We start from the raw sequence: 22521 nt of genomic DNA on the forward strand, positions 1-22521 counted from the left end.
TGCTTCTTTGCCATGTTCCTCCTCTTTATTTAACGTGCATTCCCTTATCAGGTGTCCATGTTCATGGCATCTTCTGCATCTAAAAGGAATATGCTCATAGTCCACGAGTTATAGCCAAAATTCATCTTTGAACTCTAATTTCACTGCTTCAGGGAATGCCTCATAAACATCCATTTCCACACAAATTTTGCATACAATGTATATCTTTCTCGTAGCATTACTTCCGATATTTTAATAGATTTTCCCATTGCGTCTCCTATTAACTTTAAAGTTGAAGGAAGCTAATAATCCAAGAGAAGGGAGTACAGTTGGATCCAGACTGGGACATTGGTAAAGGTTTCCTTCTTCGAGTGAAATTCTCCATCCATGGCCACATGTATAAAATCAACTGATGCAAAAAAGTAGGGATTGTCATCAAATATTCGGTCTCTCTATTCCATATTGGCGAAGAACACCATAAAAAACCTTTAGACCCTAGATGTAGCTCTATCTCCCTTTTCAGTTTCCAATGCTGTTTAATTCAGTCACGCAAAGCATTTTTTGTGGGCCAAAGGCCCATAAACTTGCATATAACAAAATATGACCTCATACAATCTCTGAAGGCCCGAGTCTCGGGATCAATGATCAATGATGCCGAGATCAACCCTATTTTTGGCTTACACGACCCTGTGGAGCCTTTTGACTTTTGTTGACGCTGTTGATTTGGTTGCTTTCCTGTCAGACCTTTGTCGTCATCTCTTCTCTACCCATTCCCACCTACTCCAGCCGTACCTTGGACATTCTCTCACATAACCTCTGCTTGACCACCAAAACTTGCCTTGATCCCCTTTCCCTTGTTTGTTACTACATTTCGACAGGAGTGGCACCGCTCCCTCCCCTTGTGAACACCATGAACGTCAAACCCTAGGCGCCTCTGAACATAAACCCTCGCTCCTTTTGAGAACCCTTCAACTCGATGTTGTATGAGATATTTCTATAATATATATATTATATAGAGAGTAGAAATGAAATAATTAATTAATATTATTAAATTTTATATTATTATTATTATTATTATTAAATTTAATAACAATATCATAACATTACTCTTAAATTTCTTAATAACATGTGCATATTTATTATATATATATATATATATATATATATATATATATATATATTATTTTTCTATATAATACTACCTAAGTACCCACAGGGGATTTGAATGGGTGACCTATCTCGAGTAACTTAGCAGTACACCCATTCCCTGTCAATCCAAAGCCCTGTGGGCTTATATTAATATTATATTACATTAGTTATTTAAAAAAATTAACTTTAGATTTTTTTGTTGGCCCACACTTTTAGATATTAAAAATTTTCCTTAGGTCTTCATAGCTGGCATTCTTCAAAAAAAATTTCCTATTGCTTTTATATTTATATTGTTTATATCTTGATAATGGATCTACTTATGGACTAGAAACATAGACAACCCTACAAAACAATTATGGTTAATCTAAACTTCCAAATTAAAAATCTTTAATATTATCATTATTCTACAAAATAATCTCTTCTTCTATTTCTTAAATAACTTAGGAAAAAATGGACTAAAATTGAAACAAATTTTAAAAAATCTTTATCTTTCATATTATTTAACCTCTTCTTATACATATCATTTAATTTCTCATAATAAATAAAATTAAAATATAACATATTTTAATAAATAAAATCATTATAATTTAGGTTTCTCTGACTTTTAAATTGATAAATTTAAAAACATCTCAAAATCAAAACACTCCTTAACACGAGAAAACAAAACAAAATATTTATTTTAGCTCAAAATATCTATGTTCTAAATCTTCCTTTTAAATAATATAAATTTTTGATTAATTTATTTTTAAATAAAACATTTATTAAAATAAAATAAAAAACACATATAAATTAAATTACCATTCCAAGTCACATAAAATACTATTTATATGCTTGAAAATACTGACGCTCTACTGACAACAAAAAATTTACACAGTTTTGATAATACCCCGAAACGTCCTTTTCTTACCATCGTCATCCCTGTCAAATTGTTCACCCTACAAATTCCTCGCAGAAGAGATGCCACAGTACTAAGAATGCCATTTTTATACCTGTCATAATTCCCCACACACAAGTTTATTGCAAAAGTATTATTGCAAAAGATATATCTAATAAATTTAATGCGCCGAATATGCGAGGGCGATAGCTACATACAACACATGTGGCTATAGCTTCCGCATATCATCCTACATTAAATTTACAATAGAAGTGGAAATAAGATCCGCCATCAGAAAACTCGAACGCGGTACGAAAAGCCGTACTGTTTGTCACTTCCGAGAAGCATGTGGCTCTCCAGTGGACCAGAGAATTTCAGGGTAGTAGGGACCAGCTACGTCCTGTCATAAAGGCATGTGGCTCTCCATTGGACCAGAGAATTCGAAATAAAGGCATAATGCCCCTGGCATGTGGGATGGGAGTCGGGACCATGAAGAACCATGTGACTAGATTTCCTTGGGAAGCCGAATATGAAATTCTGGCGTTGTTACCGAGGCAACATGTTGCGAGGATGGTCATTTTTATTTAGAATTAGTTTTAAAATGGTCTATAGGAATGTTTGAATCCATTTTTTAGTTTTGAATTCATTTTCTAATTTTAATAGTGGAAATAGATTCAACCATCACTTAAAATTTAACAGCGCGGTAATCCAAATTTCCTAAATATTTTGTCAGATTTTATAAAAAAAATCCTGCCAGAATCCGGCGAAATTGTTACACCTTGTTAGACTTCTGCAATTTGTATTTACCAATGCAAGAGGAAATGTAAAATACGAAATGGTGTATCTCAGTTTACTGAACATTTCTGACATCTTACGGTCAGATCCCTCCATATTGCACTTTTAAAAATGCGAAACTGATAGTAAATTTTGCAAAATGAAGGAAACGCACCTTGTGTGTATATATACTTCGCTTTTCAGGAAAGTAAAGGAAGCCAATTTGCCTTGGATGCTCTAGCTACAGACTGCTTTATGTTAAAACGCAACTCCAAGTTCAAAAATTATGGTTTTTATTAAATCCTGTAATGTATTAGGTTCCAGAGCAAAACGGTTTACAGTTGAAACTGCTGAAAACACCACAAGAGAAAAGATCAGGCCTCTTTATTTACATTTAGAAATGAATCAATGTAAGGCTGTTTTGGAAGAACTAATTTGACTTCAATATTGATATAATCATAATTAATTATATGTATAGATTTAAATGCGATCAAAATAATACAGGATTTAGCGAGAATTCAAAAACGCATCCAGCTTGAAGACTTTTAATGCCCCTATCTCGAGACTACTAGTCTACTTGTCTCTGTGGACGCTTAAACTTTTTATCTTCTTGCCTGGAAAATCAAGATTTGAACCCACCATATGGTCGCTGGAATCAGTTCCATTGGTCAGACGAGTTGACAGATGTGGGCTTGGGGTTTGAACCATGCAGGGATCAGTCGACCGCGCTGCCCATTGGACGCTTAAACGTTTCCACTTCTTGCCTGGAAAATCAAGATTTGAACCCACCATATGGTCGCTGGAATCAGTTCCATTGGTCAGACGAGTTGACAGATGTGGGCTTGGGGTTTGAACCATGCAGGGATCAGTCGACTGCGCTGCCCATTGTAATCCCATGTTGTGAGACCCGTGTTTTGAAGGAACGAATGCTGTATGGATTTGCGGTGAGAATCCTGGTGAGGAGGATTTGTTGGTGGTGAATACTGGACTAGTTGGTCCCCTAGCATGCAGTTGCCAAGTCCATCCTGATTGTTGTTGTTTCATAGGCCAAAAGGATACAGTTGATGCAGGGACTCCAAAGCTTTGCTCTTTCAAATCCTCCATCATATTCAATTTCTGCAAAAACAAACAGACCTGAATGAAATATAATAGTTCCTGTCAATCACTCCAAAGCTTTGCTCTTTCAAATTCTCAATTATATTCAATCCCTGCAAAAATAAACAGGGCTGAATGAAATATAATAGTTCCTGTTAAGCAATACCTGATGCAGGAAGTTTTTATTCTAACATTGATTATTTATTTATTTTATTTTTTATGTTTACTTTTTCAGTTATTTTTTATTTTTATTTTTCAGGGTGGTTAGCTTGAGTATAAACCAGATTAGGATAGTGATTTTCATTTTCAATTTCTTTTATAATGTTTGAATCTATAATATAGCAGAGAATAAATCTCAATTAAACCAACTAATTTACACCTGGATACTCATTCTAAATCTGATTATATTATAAAAATGTACATCCACTTCACTACATAACTTTGTATGAAATTTAGAGTAACTATAATAAAGCATAGATTCATCTTATTTTGGGAGGATTTACAAAAGAAGAAGAAGAATCAGTTGAAAACTTCTCACAGATAAAAAAAAAAAAAAGAAGAAGAATCAGTTGAAAACTTCTCACAGATAAAAAAAACTCAAGGATAAGATGGATTGATTCAAAGCAGGGATAAAATATTTTTTATGCTGATTTGTTTTTCAAGATTAAAAGATAATTAACTAAAATATAAAAGTAGCTTTTCATTCCTCTCAATGCATCTGTATGCTAATTTATGAATCTGTGATTTATTTTTTTAAGGTTAAAAGATAATAAATTGAAAAGAAAAGTAGCTTTTCATCCTCTCTCCCAATTACTTGTCATGAGTAATACCTTGCAGTTCCCGAGATGGTCAGGATATTTTTGGCTCCCTGATGTTGCAGTTTGCTCATAAGCATTATCCTCACTCCTGTGAGCTTCAGATTCCTTGTATTTCATGGCCTCTGGAACTTGCAGCACCTGAGAATTCCAATATACGGCATGACCACGAGGCAACACCTGAAACTCCGGTACAGCGTTCTCGCCCCATTTAGATGTGAGACATGACAAAACCTTCGAATCCTGTGGATGGTTCGAATAGGTTGAACCTCCAATTCGTTTCAGTTGACTGTCTTCTTCTGCCTGATCATCATTAAAAAGAAATAACACTGAGAAAGCTCTTGAAGCAAATTCTTTTGAATTCCATTTTTCCAAAACATAGCATGGCCTGTAAAGGTGCCCATGGAAAATAATGTCATTACCCTAGATTTGTATGAAGGGCTTTTCTTTAATTGTGTTGGAACATGACCAATCCCAAGGCTAAGGTCCAAATTCTGGTCACAACCTGTAGAAGCTGTAAGCATCCAGTATATTAAATAAGTAATATTTTGCTTCATGCCTATATCAATGGAGGAAGGAACACAACCTTTGAATTACATGGGATCTTTCTTCTTAAACCTCTAATGTAAACTACAGAGTTTTAAACAACATGGAGTTAATAAGGGAAACACATACTCTGACTCTCTCTTCTTTCTTCAAGAATTTCTTTTTCATATAAGCTAGGATCAAAGTTTGTTACTGCCTCCTTTCCATTGCACTTGATAGCAGCCTTATCATATGCCCTTGCAGAGCAGATACAAAGTCCATTTATGTAAGAATTGATCCTTGAAATGTATATATTCGACAGTAAATTTGTAAAATGTGCCTGAGCTAAATTGTAATGGTATACCTTGCAGCTTCCTCTTCACTGTCAAATAATCCCAAATATATATATCTGCCATCATGATAAACCAGTTAACTTAGACTCTCAAGGCAAACGGGTCAGAAATTAGTTGTAGGAGATTGATTGAAAAAATAATATCATTACAAGTCTTCTGAAGTAGAAGTTTTCGTTACTTTTTCCCTAGGAATTGACCCATTCTGGCTTCCCATCGCCCGCACTTGTGCAGGGTAACGCCTCTATACTTGGAACTTCCACGAGAGAAACCAGTACTTTGACGACGGAGAATATGCACAAACTCTTCTTTAGAGAGCTTGCTCGTCTGAATTATTTGAAATAAAAATGAGTGAGTGAAGAGAGACCAATCTGCTTTCCATTTTCAAAAAGAGTATTTTCTTTATCAGCAAACAACATATGCTACCAATGGATCAGTTTACATTTTTAACCAGGCGAACTTGGAATAGATCTTTTACACTTGCTTGAAATCTAGAGACAATAGCAGTAATGATGGATCCAGGTGATGTTACTTCTTTTATTTTTTCAATACCGATTCAGTTTTGCAATTTTTTCAATTTATGTGAAATATTTATAATAATTTTCTAAGGTATAGATTAACAGGTCATATTGCTTTTTATTAGTTAAGATTTTCAACTCGTTCAAATTTTTGTCATACACCTTTAAGAAGAATAAAAGGTAAATGAATAAAAAATGAACCTGTTAACTACCACACAGACTATTATCCTCTAACAAAATAATTTATTATCTTTTATTATTTTTTAAATAAAATTATTTTTAAATTTCACAAATTTCTCTAATTACCAAAACCAAAAAACAACCACTACATATATCTATATCTATATATATAGTCAAAAACTAAATATATATGATGATATCATATAATAAAACGATATAATATAATAAGGAGACTTAATTTTGTATACAAATTAAGCATTTTATTAATATTTAAGATGTTTTAAAATATCATTAAAAAACTAAAAATATTACAGCTGGAAACATCTTAAATGAACATGAACTTTACGAATATAAATTTCTGTAATTCTTAATTACACAAGACTTCTGTTAACTAAAAAATACACTGGTTCTTTTTATTTGTGATTTTGGCCATTGGCCTTAGGCTTACAATCGACACGGTAATCCAGGACAGAAGCCAAATTCTTGACAAGAAAAGTTCTTTTATTTTATGTGGCTTTAGAAATGGTGTATACATTTTCTTTGGGACTATGCTTTGATGCATTCTTCACAGAGACATTTAACACTGCAATCTTTGAATTCCTGGGAGAGAAATTGACTATATCATGTACGGTAATGGAAAAAAAAAATTTCAAAGAAAAAGACACACCATCTTTGATTAATAAAACAAAAGATAGTTACAATTGCATGGTTCTGAGACCCAAATTTCTGGTTACAGAGCAGAGACTGAATAAAACAAAAAATAGTTACAATTGCATGGTTCTGAGACCCAAAGTTCTGGTTACAGAGCAGATTGAACGAATAGATCTATTAGAACTTGGTCATCACTAAATACCTGTGGCTAAATGGTACCCAAAAGAAGCTTACGTAATAGATCTATATTTTATCTGCTATTGCTAAATAACTGTAAAAGATTAACTGTTCATTTCCAAGACCTAAAACAGCAGGAAAAAAAAAAAAAAAAACCTACTCCCAAGAGCAGACTGGCATGAGAAAAACACCACTCTTTAGAGGATGACCTGGCAGGGAGTAAACAAACAATGTTGTAGGAAAACAGGAGAAAAACACCGCTCTTTAGAGGATGACCTGGCAGGGACAACAAACAATGCTGTAGAAAAACAATGTAGTGATAATATTTCACTCATTTTATTAAACAATGTCCAATAGAAATTAGAGCCGCTGAAGAACGCTATTTAGAGCAACTGGAGAACATGAACATATTATTTTTCTGTATCTCATTCATTTAGATCACAGACATTGCCTTTATGTCGGCAGTAATACCGCATTAATGCAGTTAGAAGCATAAAAAATATTTTGCCTAATTTACAACTAAAGTAGTGAAAGCATTAAAAGTAAAAGTAAAATCAATGTCAAAATAATTGGAAGAAGCTGACAGAGTTGAAGAAAATTTTTGGAAATTTTGATAAAATTTCGATATTATGATTGTCAAATTTTAATATTTTAAGTATCAGAGATTTAATATTTTAAGTATCAGAGATTTTTGATGCTGCTCAATCTATAAAAACAAAATTCAAACATTATTATTTCAGGATTCTGCATTTTTCACCGTCCAAATAAATTTGAAGCCCAAAAGAATAACAGCAAAACAACTACTTTTTCTAACACTCCCTCAGTGAAAACCTACTTGGGAAATTCCATGAAAAGTGAAGGTCGTAGGTCGTAGAGGCTGGTGGAGACTCTAACACTCAGTGAAAGCTTTTGAATATCTTCCAGGAAACACAAACACCTATAACTGCTACCGATGGAGTTCAAATTTGGTTATAGGTTTCGATTATATTTGATATAGGACACGATAAAACATCTTGGCCTCCTTATCCTACACTTCGTCATGAATGAAATGTTACTAAATATGATGCCGAAGAATAGCAGGCTCAGAGGCAGTCTTGCGCAAACCACCAAAAAATGGTCTCCTTAAGTTTCTAGTTTTGCTTTCAAATTCAAAAATTCACGTTGGCTATGGTTAGTCTGTATGGATATTAAAGTACGTGCCTTTAATTCCCTCTTTTGTTCATATTCGTCTCAGAGGATCTGGTTCATGTTTGTGACTCAAATAACCTTTCGTTTGAAGATTTGGTGTATCTAAACGCCATTTCACTGATCACAAATCAAGGGTCAGGAACGATGACGGATTTTTCATGGGCCGTGAAAAGATATCTCTTTGATATCCTGAAAGGCTATGTGAGCGCTTTGGACCGTCAAAGTAACTGTTTGAGTTTTACTAATTTCCATTCACATGAGATAGTTACCTGAAACTAATGATTGAGTGAAGTCATGCATGACAATCTCATTAATTTCACAAGTGTATGTTTCACTTTTACTAATCTGGCATGAGACAATTAGCTGATCACTGCATGGCTAATAAATTAGGATTAGGTGTTATTGATCATCACTTCACATGTCTAGATTCATTACTATATTATTTCAATCATGAATAAATCATATTAAATAGGTTCGTATCTCTAAATTTATTAATATCTCTAAATTCGTTAGTAGACTCACTATTATATTATTTCAACCCTCAATATATCTTATTGAATTGTATTTTTTTTACATAAAAAAATTCATTAATTCTATTCTGCATCAATTTTCTTTCTTCTTTCCTTACCAATTTTAAGTTCAGCTACCATTTCTATCCTCTGATTATTCTTTTTTTTATCAAAAATTCATTGATTCTTTTCTCTATCAAATTTCTTGTTTCTTTCTTTGCCAGTTTTAAGTTCAACTGTAATTTCACTGTCCAGTTGGATAGAGTGGTTGAAGGGACAACACCCGCACAGAAAAAATTGCTGGGTAGATGCTGTGAAAGTTTGAACAGCGGTGGGGAGGAGCAGACTCTTGAATCTGCAATAGTGCGGAAAGAAGAGTCTTCGAATAAATTGCAGGAAAGAAAGTATAGCGTGGCGCATAGAGGATGCATCTCGTTGAAGAAACATCGCCCGCACAGAAGAAATTGCTGGGTGGATACTGTGATGGTTTGAAAAGTGGTGGAGAGGAAGAGACTCCTGGATGTACAGAGTGTGCATTAGTGCAGAAAGAAGAGTCTTCGAGATAAATTGTAGGAAAGAAGGTGTAGAGGTTGAAGCGTGGCACAAGCGAGGATACATCTTGTTGAAGAGACAGCGCCCGCACAGAAGAAATTGCTGGGTTGATGCTGTGAGGGCTTGAAAAGCGGTAGAGAGGAGGCGACCCATGAGTCTGCAATAGTGCAGAAAGAAGAGACTTCGAAACAAATTGCACGAAAGAAAGTGTAGAGGTTGCAGCATGGCACTGAGAGGATGCATTCCTGTTGGACTAGGTAGACAGACCACATAGCAAAGATGGGGCTGAAAAACAGTAAGCATTAACAACGGTTATAGCAAGATTTGAGCCATAGAAATAGCCCAACGAAAATGAATTGCAGCCAAATTACATGATGAAAGTGATATGAGAGAGACCAGCAAACCACCAGCGAAGAGGAAAAAGGGGAACTTGGACCGGAAGAAAGAGTGATCAGGGTATTGATTACAATTTTGGGAAACATACCCAAATTCCATACCCGGAGTATACGGAAATCTGAACCCTGAGGAACTCCTGCACTGGATTGGGAAGATGGAGAAGTTCTTCCAGTTTCATCAAATTAAACATACCCGCATATTAAAATTAGCGTGTACGAGATTGTAAGGCTATACATCACTGTGGTGGGATAACCTACAGTTGGATAGGCAGCAACTAGGTAAAAGAGAAAATCAGCTATTGGGACCGGATGGCCTCAAAATTGGAGTTAAATTTCTGCCAGATGATTTTTTGAGTAAATTTGTTGCAAAGATTGCAGAATTCAAGGCAATAGGAGAGGTCTGTAAAGGATTACACTGAAATGTTTTACAAGTTGTCCAGAAGATCTCGAGAGATGACTGGAGCTTAAAATTAAATATACTCTCAGATTAAAATTTGCGTGTGCGAAATGGTAAGGCCATACATCGCCGTGGTCGGATAACCATAGTTGGATAGGCAGCAACTAAGTATTCCCATGAATGTGGTGCAGTGGTTAGGCGGAGAGGTAGTTAGGGAGGGTTGGTTCTCGCAGGTTTGGTGATCTAATCCAGGGCACCACTATGTATGTCAGATAGCTCTTTCAGGCACATGCAAGGCAACAGAAAAGGTCAATGAAGTATCATACTCCCCTGTAGTTGGAGAGCAGCAACTAGATAAAGAGAAAATCAGAAATTGGGTCCGGATGGCAGAAAATTGAAAGTTAAAATTCTGCAAGCTGATTCTTTGATAACTTTGTTGACAAAATTGTAGAATTGAAGGCAAAGAGAAAGGTCAATAAGGATTACACTGAAAGGTTTTACAAGTTGCCCATAATACCTGGACAAAGTGAGGAAAGTCTTTAAGTCAATCACAAAGTTTAGCTGGTGGATAGACATTTTCCCTTCCAAATGTATTTTTCCTGTTCAGTTTCTGATCTGTTTTTGAACCCTATCAGTGAGCTTCAAGAGCTGGAGATGAGTTAGCAAGAAAAGGTCAGACAAGCCAAGTGACAAGGGCAATGAAGCTAGTAGCTCCACTATAGATCCATATTCAGTGGGCAGTCGAAATCACCCACTTGCACACAACAGATTATTGAAACAAAATTGAAAATCCATTCAAACTTAAAACTTCTTACTATGTCTGTGCAAATCTGTGCAGGTATATTAATATTTAGTCATAGCATCAGAAAGTAAAACAACCGTATACAGTAATATCATGTCGTACTCATGCTTTTAAGGAGAATCCTCACCTAAAAGAAACTCCATACCAATGAAACATGTACATTTATGCTTGACAACTAGGATTCCATACCCGCTGTCATTTTCGTGATGACGGTGAAGCATCTATCATTTCTATTAGTCAAATGGATCCTACGATTCACTTTCACAACCAATCATCCAATATCTAAGCCTAGGTTTTTAAACCCGCGCTATTTCTAGTAAGTAGGCCTTCTGCTAAGAAATGTTTATGTTATATTTAAATGATTTCAAAAGAGATGCGGAATGATTTCTGTGTATAATTTTTAATTGACATTTTTTTAAAATTAAAATCAAATACATTATAAATAAAAAAAGCACATATATATAGATAGATATTTTGAGAGAATGCAGGTTCTTGATTTATAATTTATATAAAATATTTTCCAGAGACAATTTATCCATCACTTTTATCATCAGAATATAGATGAATGGCTAAACCATAGTGGATAGTTAAAAAAAAAAAAAAATAACAAAATAAAGTTTTAAATAGAAACTAAAGTAAAAATAAATAATAATGAAAAACATAAGTTAGAAAACTAAAAATTAAAATATTTAAAAATTAAAATAGAAATTAAAGAAAAAGATCGACGAATTAAAACAGAAAATAATAAAAGAAACTAAATAAAAGCTAATGAATAAGCGATCCTCCTGATAATAATAAATAGCAATTTAATATGTTCCGGATTCTTTTTTGGAACTGTCTGGGCTTTCCATGGAACAAAGGCCCCAAGTTAAGTTGGATCTCTCAGGTGATGTTGATATTATTTTGCTTGTTGAAACTTGGGAGCACGAAGAATCTAAGGTCCCTAACATAGATGGCTTTACATTATGGTCTACCTGGAATAAGCGATCCTCGTAGAGACATTGGGGGTATCGCTTCTTACATTAAGAAGAACATCTCTCTCCATGCTAAAATTTATAAAAACAACCCTTACAACCAATATAGTTGGATAGAAATTATTAACATTTATGATAAAGAGACCTACATATCAATCTGTTATTTCCCCAATCAATTCTAACTTCTATAGGAAAAAGAATCTGGATAAAAATAGTCCTTACAATGGTTTAGAGAATGATATTTCTAGCCTAAGGAATAAAGGCAATATCCTTTTAATGGGTGACTTTAATGCTCGAACTTCAAGCAACCAAGCTATTTTTCTAAGCAATCATTCCAACCCTAATCCTCTTTGGTTAGATGAAGACCTTCCTCTAGCGAGCCGGTACAAAAGGAGCTTTGAATACCTTGGGGAGAATTTGTTTGGGACGGAGCTAGTCAAGCTCTGTAGTGCTCAGGATCTCATAATTTGCAACAGTCTAAAGAAGTGGCCCAATTCTAGCCAGATGACCTGCATCCATGGGCTTGGTAGCAGCGTGGTACACTATGTTATCTCCAATCTCGCTCTATACAATGAAATAACAAATTTTGACATCTTAAACGACCACGAGTCTGACTCTGATCATAGGCCTTTACATATAACTCTCAATTTTGTCATGCATAGAGATCCCATAGAGGATAATACTTATAGCCAAAAGAAGTTAATCTTTGATAGAAATAAAAAAGATCTCTTTCTAAATGAATTAAAAACTAATTCGCTTCCTTTATCTAGTATAGACAACATAGAAGATCTCTATCATAATTTTACTACAACCCTCTCATATTCTATTAACAAGTTCTCAATTGAAGTTTCAAGTAATAAAAGAAATAGCAAAACCAACCCATGGTATGAAAAAGATTGTAAAAATGCAAGGAGAGCAATTAAGGAAGTTGTTGATAAATCTCTTAAAATTGGCAAGATAAAAATATACAAAGTCCTAACTAAAAGGAAAAAAGGCAATATATTCGTAAAAGACAAGAGAATCTCTTACACCTCTCTAAGGTAGCTCCTACGAAATTCTAGAGGCAGATTTAACTAGGAAAACTAAAGATAATAATAAAATTGCTTTACACGACTGAAATTCCTATCTTAAAAAGCTTTATGAATCTCCAAGTGTCATGGATAACTTTGAAGCCATGCTCACAACGAAAGAAGTTTTCTTATTAGAAGACACTGATTTTGGGGTTAATCGCTTGGCTAATGGGAACGCTAAGGACATTAAAGGTTACCAGGCGAAAATCTTAAAAACTGGAGGCCCTATCCTCATCCCCCCACATTCACAAGCTTTTCAATCAAGCGGTCAAGCAAGGGTTCCCTAAACCATGGACTCAAAGCCTCATTATCCCTATTTTTAAAAGTAGGGATACAAGTAACACCTCTAATTATCGGACACTTATGATCAACCCTCTCTTAGCCAAGTTATATGGTATTATTTTGGAAAGGAAGTTGAGCATATGGCTTGAAAGTGAAGGTAAGCAGGCTAAAGGCCAAGCGGGTTTTAGAAAGCAGCACTCAACAACAGACCACCTCATTACGCTTAGGATCATTGTGGAGGAATGCCGCAATGATAAATCCAATCTCCTTTGTTGCTTTGTGGACTTTAGAAAGGCTTTCGATACGGTTCCTAGAAACAACCTTTGGAACAAAATAGAAGAGCTAAAGGTTCCTTTTGAGTTGAGAGCTGCTGCTATAAGGTTATACGAGAATGTAATTGCCAAGTTAAAGAGCAATGAGGGGTGGTCGAAAGATATTAAGTGTAATATCGGAGTTAAACAAGGTTTCCCCCTCTCCCCTACCCTATTTGGCATTTACATCGACAAGCTAGAAGGTTGTTTAGAGAAAGCAGGATGTGTTAGCACGATCTTAGCTGGGATAGTTATCATCCTTCTTCTCTACGTTGACGTTATTGTTCTTCTTGCAAGGTGCCCATCTGATCTTGATAAGCAACTTATACTTCTTAAGGATTTTTGCTCTACCATGGGTATGATTGTTAACACTGACAAAACAAAAGTTATGATTATCAAATCCAAGAAGGTCACTTACGCTAATTTTATGTATGACAATAGTAACTCGGAGGAAGTGTCTTCCTACAAGTACCTAGGAATTGATATTCATCACAAGCTCAACTGGAACTATAACATTGAGAAAAGGATTAATGGGGGATGGAAAGCTTATTTCGGTCTTGAAAATAATTGTAAAATGGAAACCTCATAATGTGGGATAGAAAGAAGTTCCTCTATGAAACTTTAGTCACTCTGGTTATCTTATATGGATGTGAGGTTTGGGTTTGTAGCATCTTTAGAGAACCCTGGAGAAAGATTGAGCAAATCCAGAATCGTTTTATAACGTGTAACCTCAAAATTAAAAGCAATACACCCTATCTTATTCTCCTTATAGAAGTGGGTCTTTCCCCTATCGAGATTCTAGCTATGACTAGGCCTCTGTTCTACTAGCACAAAATAACACAGGAGACCATAGACTTCCTAAGCTAGCTTTAAATTCCAACCAAAACCACCTAAGGCTCAAATGACGTTGGTATAAAGACACCAGGACCTGGTTAAACCATTGGGATATCGACGAGAATGTTGCATTGCAAAACATTAATAACATTAAAAATATTGTTACTTCTAAGTTCAAATAAAAAATGTGGTGTGAGAAAGATTTAGCAGCTAAAAGAAAATTAAGATATTATAAGGAGGTCATCAACCCCACCCTAGAAGATCAAAAGTATCTCTCTGTTTTAACTAGCTCAAAGAAGAAAATTAATATAGCCAAAATTAGAACGAACTCTTATGAGCTTCATAGTGAAACGGGTCGTTGGGCAATTCCTAAAACACCATGGATGGAAAGGTTCTGCCATCTCTGTGAGAATACGAACATCAAGGATGAAAATCACTTCCTCTTAGAGTGCCCCGCGTACAACCACATTAGATCTCAGTTTCAAAATCTTTGTTGCAATACTGACCTCCCTAGTCTTTTACGTTGTCAAAATTATAGTGAGCTCAGGAAGCTTCTCTCCAAGCTTTTTGAACATAGGAATAAAATCTTAAATCAAACTAAATAATTCGTTTCTTTAGGTCCAATAGACCAAAGTTTGGTCTCAGTGGGATGTTAACCACCATCATCATCAACAATAAATAAATAAAAATTAACTAAAAGTCAATGAATAATAAATAAATAGAAAAGAATTATAAAAATAAAATTAATAGTAATAGTAATATTTTCAAATCAATAATTCAAAAAAGCTTAATGATAAAAGAAAATAAATAATAAAAAGGGGAAATAAATTAATCACTAAGTCAAAATAATAAATAAATAGAAAAAAATTATAAAAAAAAATAATATTAATAAATTAATAATAATAATTTAAAATCAATAATTCAAAAAAGCTTAATGATAATAGAAAATAAATAATAAAAAGGGTTCCTTAAACCATGGACTCAGACTCTCATTATCCCTTTTTTTAAAAGTGGGGATACAAATAGCCTCTCTAATTATCGAACAATTATGATCAGTGCTCTCTTAGCCAAGTTATATGGTATTATTTTAGAAAAGAAGTTGAACATATGGCTTGAAAGTGAAGGTAAGTGAGCTAAAGGCTAAGCGGATTTTAGAAGGCATCACTCAACAACGCACCACCTCGTTACACTTAGGATCATTGTGGAGGAATGCCACAATGACAAATCCAATCTCTTTTATTGCTTTGTGGACTTTAAAAAGGCTTTTGATACAGTTCCTAGAAACAACCTATGGAGTAGATTAGAAGAACTTGGTCCCTTTCGAGTAAATATTTATCACTATAAGGTTATACGATAATGTAATTTCCAAGTTAAAGAGCAATGAGGAGTGGTCGAAAGATATTAAGTGTATGTTATGACCACAACCACCACCCTATTAACATTTGCCATGATAACAAATTTTAATGGGTCCCCCACAAGTTGATCTTGCACCCCTCCGAATGATCTGTTTTATCCCAGGGATTTTAACTCTTGGCAAAGTCAAATCTTCAATTTTTAAATGGTTAAGGCCCCCTTTATAAATCTCTGCCGCATGATTCATCTATAATATTTTCTTAGCCCTTCATTCATATCCTCATCGGGACTTTTCCAACCCCTAAAAACCTCCCATCGCATCTTTATTCCCATTATAACTCGTTATAATGAAAATTCCTCGAAATCATGCCCAATTTCCCCTTTTCGCTTATTGCATGCTAATTAAAAACATAATGCTTACCATAATACACCGGACTCAACGACTTTATTGACCGGAATAGATATATTTTTGGGTCCGGAGCATTTTTCATATCGCAATCGGCGGGGTCCCAAGGCTTGAACATAAAGTGCACGGTGATATGGCGAACCCGCCGATCCCATTAACATAACACATTCATTTCGGGCCCGAAGCCCCATCGCATATCGCATATCGGCGGAGCCTGGGATCATTTATAAAACGCAGTGCGATATAGTGGACCCGCCGCATTATTAAATACAACATATATATACATATATACATATATACATATCTATATATATATATATATATATATATATATATATATATATATATATATATATATATCAGGTCCGGCCGAGTGGCATATCGCAATCGGCGAAGTCCTGGGCCTGCGCACATTGCGATATGTGATTTGGCGGACCCACCGATCTTATCAAGCAGAATATATATGTTATCGGGTCTGCCTTCCCCATCGCTAAATCGCTATCGGCGGAGTCTAGCGCTTATGCCTAAGGCCTGAAGCAATAAAGCAGACTCGCCAATAACTATGCGTCCGGGCGTATTAATTTTGAAATCCAGCCTTGTGGTCAAATGCGGTCTTTGCGGTGTTGCATATGATGTCCCATTGGGATGTGCGATTGCGACTCGTCGCAGCACAACTTCGGCTGAGCTAGGGGCCGTTTCTTTCACACTCGCTCTTTTAATTTCATTACGCCTTATCATTTTTTAGTGATGGTGAGAAATGTTCTTGGGTGTTTTTATCATTTGTTCGTAATCATTAGGCTAATATGAATTATTTTTGCAGGTGAGTTCGAGTGGATCCGGTAGCAGATAAATGTGTTGTATGTCTAGATGACACCTTTTCACCCCCAGTGTCGATACTACAAAAGCGAAACCTGCAGAAAGGGGTATGAGCCACCATAATGCATAATGAAGGCATGTTCTGTGTCAAAAGGGAAGCACAAAACTGATCCATAAAGATGTCACTCCCTCCAAAAACACCTTAAAGCATGCCAGATGTGGGATGATGGGCACGAAATCTTCAGTTTCCTCCAAGAAATGACAGGGAATAATAGCCACTCCACACAGGTGCAACGAAACGATACGCAGCCATTCTCTCTTTCATCGATACTCGTTCATTTCTCGAGGAGGAAGGACGCTCCAGCAAAGGTGGCTTCGACGTGTCAACAATCTCATCGACCGTTCTCCTCTGTAAATTTTTTGATCCATGTAGTGAAAAGAGACGGGAGTGGAAAAGTCAGGGGAGGCAGGGGGGTCAGTGCTTGAAAGCATAAATATTACCTCCGTAGATGAGAGCAGGGCTTTTTCGTTTGGCAGAATAGCTTTTGTTTATTGTGTGTAAGGAAGATTGTTTGGGTCAGAGAAGGAGCCTTTTCTCAGATTGAATTTCCTATTCTTTATATGTTAAGAATCAGGATGTTGTTGTGAGCATAAATATGAATGTGATTTGTGTTTGTGCCCATTGATTACTTACAATTTATGATTAGCTTTGGTTGTTTGAATGTGATTCTTCATCATAGTTAATTCATGAGCAGTCCTTGATTTGAAACTATGTTAAACATCAGTTGCAAGCTTTAATTCCATAAAAGGAATGTGTATTCCTGTATGAGTAATTGGATTGAAATTTAGAATTGATGCAGCCTTGTTCTTATGTGAACCAGTAATTGATTCATTTAGACTTGGGATTCATATATGAAATTTAACCTCTCTTTCGTCATGCTCCTGTAGGATAGATTAGAATAGCTAGAACTAGATTAGAGTAGTTAGAAGTAGTGTAGATAGGATTTAATACATAGAGGTTAGCTATTTTATTTTGTTGATTTAATTGAAGTCTTCCTCCCGGAAGCAATCTATCAACACATTTAACACTTAAAGGGGTCCCTTAAAACCCGTTGGAACTAGCCATTCCAAACGAAAGTAGGTCTAATTGGGGCTTGTGATTGGGTTAGTTCCCCTTGTTGGTATAGCGAACATTCGCCATGTCAACAAATTGGCGCTAAAAGGAAGGCCTGAACCGTCGTCCACAGCGTTTCAAGATTTCATCTATAAGTGCCACACATGGATTCAAAAAGAGTAATACATGGATTGTGAAGGTCGAAAAGACCCTTCCTCTCATTCGGAAAAGCCTCATTTCGAAGAGGAGACACTGTGGGAGTATCCTGTCACTCAGGAACAACCAGTCAGAAGACTTACTTGGGCTTACGCTCGTTCCCTATCACAGCTCCCTATCTTTCAGTATTTACCTTCGACAACAAAAAGAAAGCCAAGGGTCTATCACATAAATGAAGAGACATCTGCAGCCCCTTCTCTTGAAGATATTGTGCTTGATTCTTTGCAGAGTATCGACTCTCCTTGGGAAGAAATTCCTGAGGGTTCCCCTTCTGAAGGCAATCCCTGGCCTGATTTGGAAAATCCTAACAAAGAAACCCTCAACCAGAACATCCCTATCCTCAATATGGCTAATATTCCTCCATCGGGTGGAAACCAACTCCCACCTCCTCCGGGAGCACTGCCTCCCTGGCTCGCTCAAGATGCCGTGGCGATACCTGGGCAACAACATCCCTTACCCAAGAATGCAGAAAAGGTACTGCCTAAATTCGACCCTGAGCGGGGAGACACTGCTGAAAACCATATCAATTCGTTCTTCCTGGCTATGCGCATGCTAGGGGTAGCTGATGAAGATATAGTTTGTCGCATATTCCCTTTTACCCTAATTGGTGCAACTTCCACATGGTACTTTAGCTTGAGAACCAGATCAATCACCTCGTGGGCTGCCTTTCAACAAGCCTTTTTAGACAAGTATGGCGATGACAAAACCCCTGCTACCTTAGTCCTAGAACTATCCTGTTTGAAAATGGAAACCAAAGAAAAGGTTAAGGATTTTAATATCCGGTTCAACACCTTGTTCAACAAAATCCTCGCCACCGCCAGACCTACAGAAGAGGTGCTCATGGAATTCTACATTGCTGCTCTCCCTATCCCTACTGCGATGTGAGTCAAAAGGAGTAACACACAGACCTTACAAGGTGCTTTTGATGAAGCAGTAAAAGTCGAGAATGAAATGCTCAGTCTCACAGCATGCCACCCTATAACCGGAGAAAAGAAAGCCTCTCAAGCATCCAAGAAGAGTAACGGGAGTGATAACAAAGGGGCTGAAACCAAGGAGGAGGATACCACAAATGTAGAAGGTTTGCATTGGATCATTAAGAAGCTGACAAATGCAGTGATCAATATGAAAAGGAATCCTGGAGAGAGTACGAGCGGGAATGGAGGAGAGTACAACAGCAGAAGACCCTTCAAACATTTCTATCGTAAGGAGACAGAGGGAGGTCATGGTCCACTTGCACTACCTGCTCCACCCAATGAAGGGACTTTAAACACGGAAGAGTTGTCTCTTATTGGATCGCTCCTTAACATAGAAGAACCTATAGTGGAGCTAAAACCAGAACAAGAAGATGAGGAAGAGTACCAGGTAGAAGAACCCTCGAATGAAGAATTTCAAATCAATGTACTGTGGGATTTCTACACTAATGAGAATGATGAAGATGAAGGAGGTAGCACGACAGAAATAAACGCTAATGAATCCACACACGAACAAAAGGGCCACTTGCAGGCACCATGAAGCCTATAGACCAGACAAAGAAAGATACGCGCCCTTTAAAAGCATCCACTCCCAAGGTCCCTGTTGAGAAGGGTAAACCTAGTGGCGATTCCAAGAGTACACCAGTCGCAAACTATCCAAAGAAAGAGAATACGTCTCCGGCTGCAATGAAGATGACCCAAAATGGTAAACTCCTGCCTAAGAACAGAAAACCTGGTATGTTTAATCTACACTACCCTGTTTATAACATTGATTACAAAATTGTAGGTGATCTTAAGAAATCTAGGGCTAATATAACATACTTCGATTTGCTAAAATTAACGCAGCAAAGGGATCTGCTCCTGAAAGCTATGAATGAGCGGAATTGCAAACCTCCTACCAATCCGAGTAGCCAAACCTAGAAGTCGGCATCCAAACCTGTTAGTACCCCCAGCAAAACCCAAAAGCTATCAGCTATGGAAGCCACTTTGTCCAAAATGAATCGAAACCCCCAAGATGTCAGTGCAGCCATGATAGGGAGGAAATCAAAATCCATGACTCCACCTTTCCTTATCACATTTGAAATATTCAACATGAATGTAAACAATTTCTTCGTAGATTCCGGTGCCTCATCCACTGTTATGCCTTACATTGTTGCTAAAAGAATGCATTCAATACCCGAGAGAACTGGAACCCAAATTATGCAATTGGACAGAACAAATGTGAAAGTACTTGGGGAGTTAAAAGATGTGTTGATTCGGATGGCTGCTAAACCACAATACACACAAGTCGTTGATATAGTGGTAGTCGACATACCCGAGGCTTATGGAATGTTGCTCAGTAGGGATTGGTCATCAAATTTGAATGGATATTTCTCAACTGATTGGTCCAATCTCTTGTTGCCTCAGAGGGGAAAAGGTGATATGTTGAGAGTTTATCAAGAAAGATACATGAAGTATGTGGTAACGGAAATAAACAGCCCCAATGAACCTGTAATGTTTACTAACTCCATCCTTGGGAATTATAGTTTCGACCTTTGTACCACTCAAACCTGTTTCAGAGAATTCCAGGGAGAAACAGTTGAAGAAACTACGCAGTTGAAAGCTCTCCCTAGTGATCCAACTGATGAATCACCTTGTATTATAGTAGAAGGTAGAATTAATTTCGTAAGACGCAGTTCATTGAATGTAACATTAGATTCTATTTTTTGGACGTTCTATTTTGATGGCTCTAACTGCCTTGGAGGCGTAGGCACTGGAAACGTTCTCATTTACCCACAATGGAACCAACATCTGATGGCCAGCCGGTTGGAGTTCACGTGCACCAACAACATGGCAGAATGTGAAGGCGTGTTGCAGGGCCTCAAAAGGGACATTGATATGAAAGTGACAAATCTTAAAGTTTTTGGTGACTCGTAGATAATTGTGGACCAGGTAAGGAAAAGGATGTGCTACAATTCGCCACACTTGGTAAGGTACCAACATGAGGTATGGAGCTTAATTGAAAGTTTTGATGCTTTTAATATTTCATACATACATCGAGGGCAAAACCAAGATGCCAATCGGATGGCTAGTATAGCTGCAAAACTTTTTCCTAATCTTACGTTGAATAAGAATAAATTTTATGTTGAATTAATTTTCAGACCATCTGTACCTAATAACATCTCAAATTGGCAGTGTTCGAAGGTGATAATCAAATCCCTGAATTCCCGCATTGCGAAAAGGCATTCAAAAATACATTCATTGGTGAAAAGGAGTGTAAGTATATACTCACGGTAACCGACCACTTCACCAGATGGACCAAAGCCATCCCGCTTCGGAAGGTTAATGAGGACGAGGTAATATCTTTTATGGAGAAATCTATTATCAACAGGTTCGGCATCCTTTACGCTCTCATATTTGATAATGCTTCTTACCTTTCATCTCTAAAATCGACTAGATTTGCTATCAATAAACCAATCTGCATAAGGCATGCATCAGACTATTATCCCCAAGGAAACAGAGAGCTAGTCCTAAACTGGGGCAAGCTGAGTAAGCCGAAAGGTGAACACATGAAGTTTCAGCACTTATGGCTGGGCCTATTCCAAATTAAAGAAAAAATTGGTCAGGGAACTTACAGACTGAAAATTTTACAGGGAGAAACTGAAAAACTCCCTGTTAATGGCCAACACCTCAAAAGATACTTCCAGTAGCCACGCACGGTGGTTACCTCCTGAGTAGGTTAGGACTCCTTTTATTTTGTTGTTAGCTTAGTTGCATTTTCATCTTGTCCATTCCCGTTTTGCGCAAAGTTTATTTTTCTATTGTTTGCAATTTTAGTCTTTTGCAGCCATCTGATTGTTGTCTTCTAGCCTTGTTTTCACCTTCTCAAACCTCTTTAGATTGCCTTCATTCACTGCCTTCGGATTTTTCATCCCTCATTAACCTGCTGATGGATCTTCTGATCCTAAATCCATCATTACCTTGCAAATCAAACAAATTTTCAATGAGCGCATGAGAACTTAAAAAAAAAAATCAGTGGTGGAATTCAAAACCAAAGTCACTCAATGGCATTTGTTGGGAACTAGGTGAGATCTGTTGATAACTTGGATATTTGGAGCATGTAGGGGCATCTTTATAAAACAAAAATATGTAACTGCAGCTGGACTAGCATGGAGGAATGCTGCATTTTTAAATAAATCCCACTCAGACCTAGCCTATGCTTGTCCATAAGGTTTGTAGTCATTCTCCATTGGTTTCGTCCACT

General features: G+C 36.6%; 1 protein-coding gene across 3 annotated transcripts in view; it reads right to left on the reverse strand.

Annotated features, from left to right (window-relative positions):
• Nucleotides 1-2817: 2817 nt before the first annotated feature.
• The window catches only part of LOC149221318 (uncharacterized), a 119963-nt gene continuing 100259 nt past the window's right edge, over nucleotides 2818-22521 (reverse strand). Inside the window, exons 5-11 of one of the 3 annotated variants that reach the window (XM_089385078.1) lie at nucleotides 5743-5888; nucleotides 5576-5620; nucleotides 5362-5468; nucleotides 5109-5200; nucleotides 4702-4989; nucleotides 3416-3892; nucleotides 2818-3123 (exon numbers count right to left, since the gene is read on the reverse strand). In XM_089385078.1, coding sequence (XP_089241204.1) covers nucleotides 3112-3123; nucleotides 3416-3892; nucleotides 4702-4989; nucleotides 5109-5200; nucleotides 5362-5468; nucleotides 5576-5620; nucleotides 5743-5888 — 1167 coding nt within the window. In that variant the 3' untranslated portion in view covers nucleotides 2818-3111. The other 2 variants (XM_089385077.1, XM_089385076.1) reach the window with 2 other exon arrangements.

This window comes from Pinus tabuliformis, chromosome Q (assembly GCF_031772625.1).
Source record: "Pinus tabuliformis cultivar Carrire ecotype Pingquan chromosome Q, CPIR1, whole genome shotgun sequence".
NCBI classification, from domain to species: Eukaryota; Viridiplantae; Streptophyta; class Pinopsida; order Pinales; family Pinaceae; genus Pinus; species Pinus tabuliformis.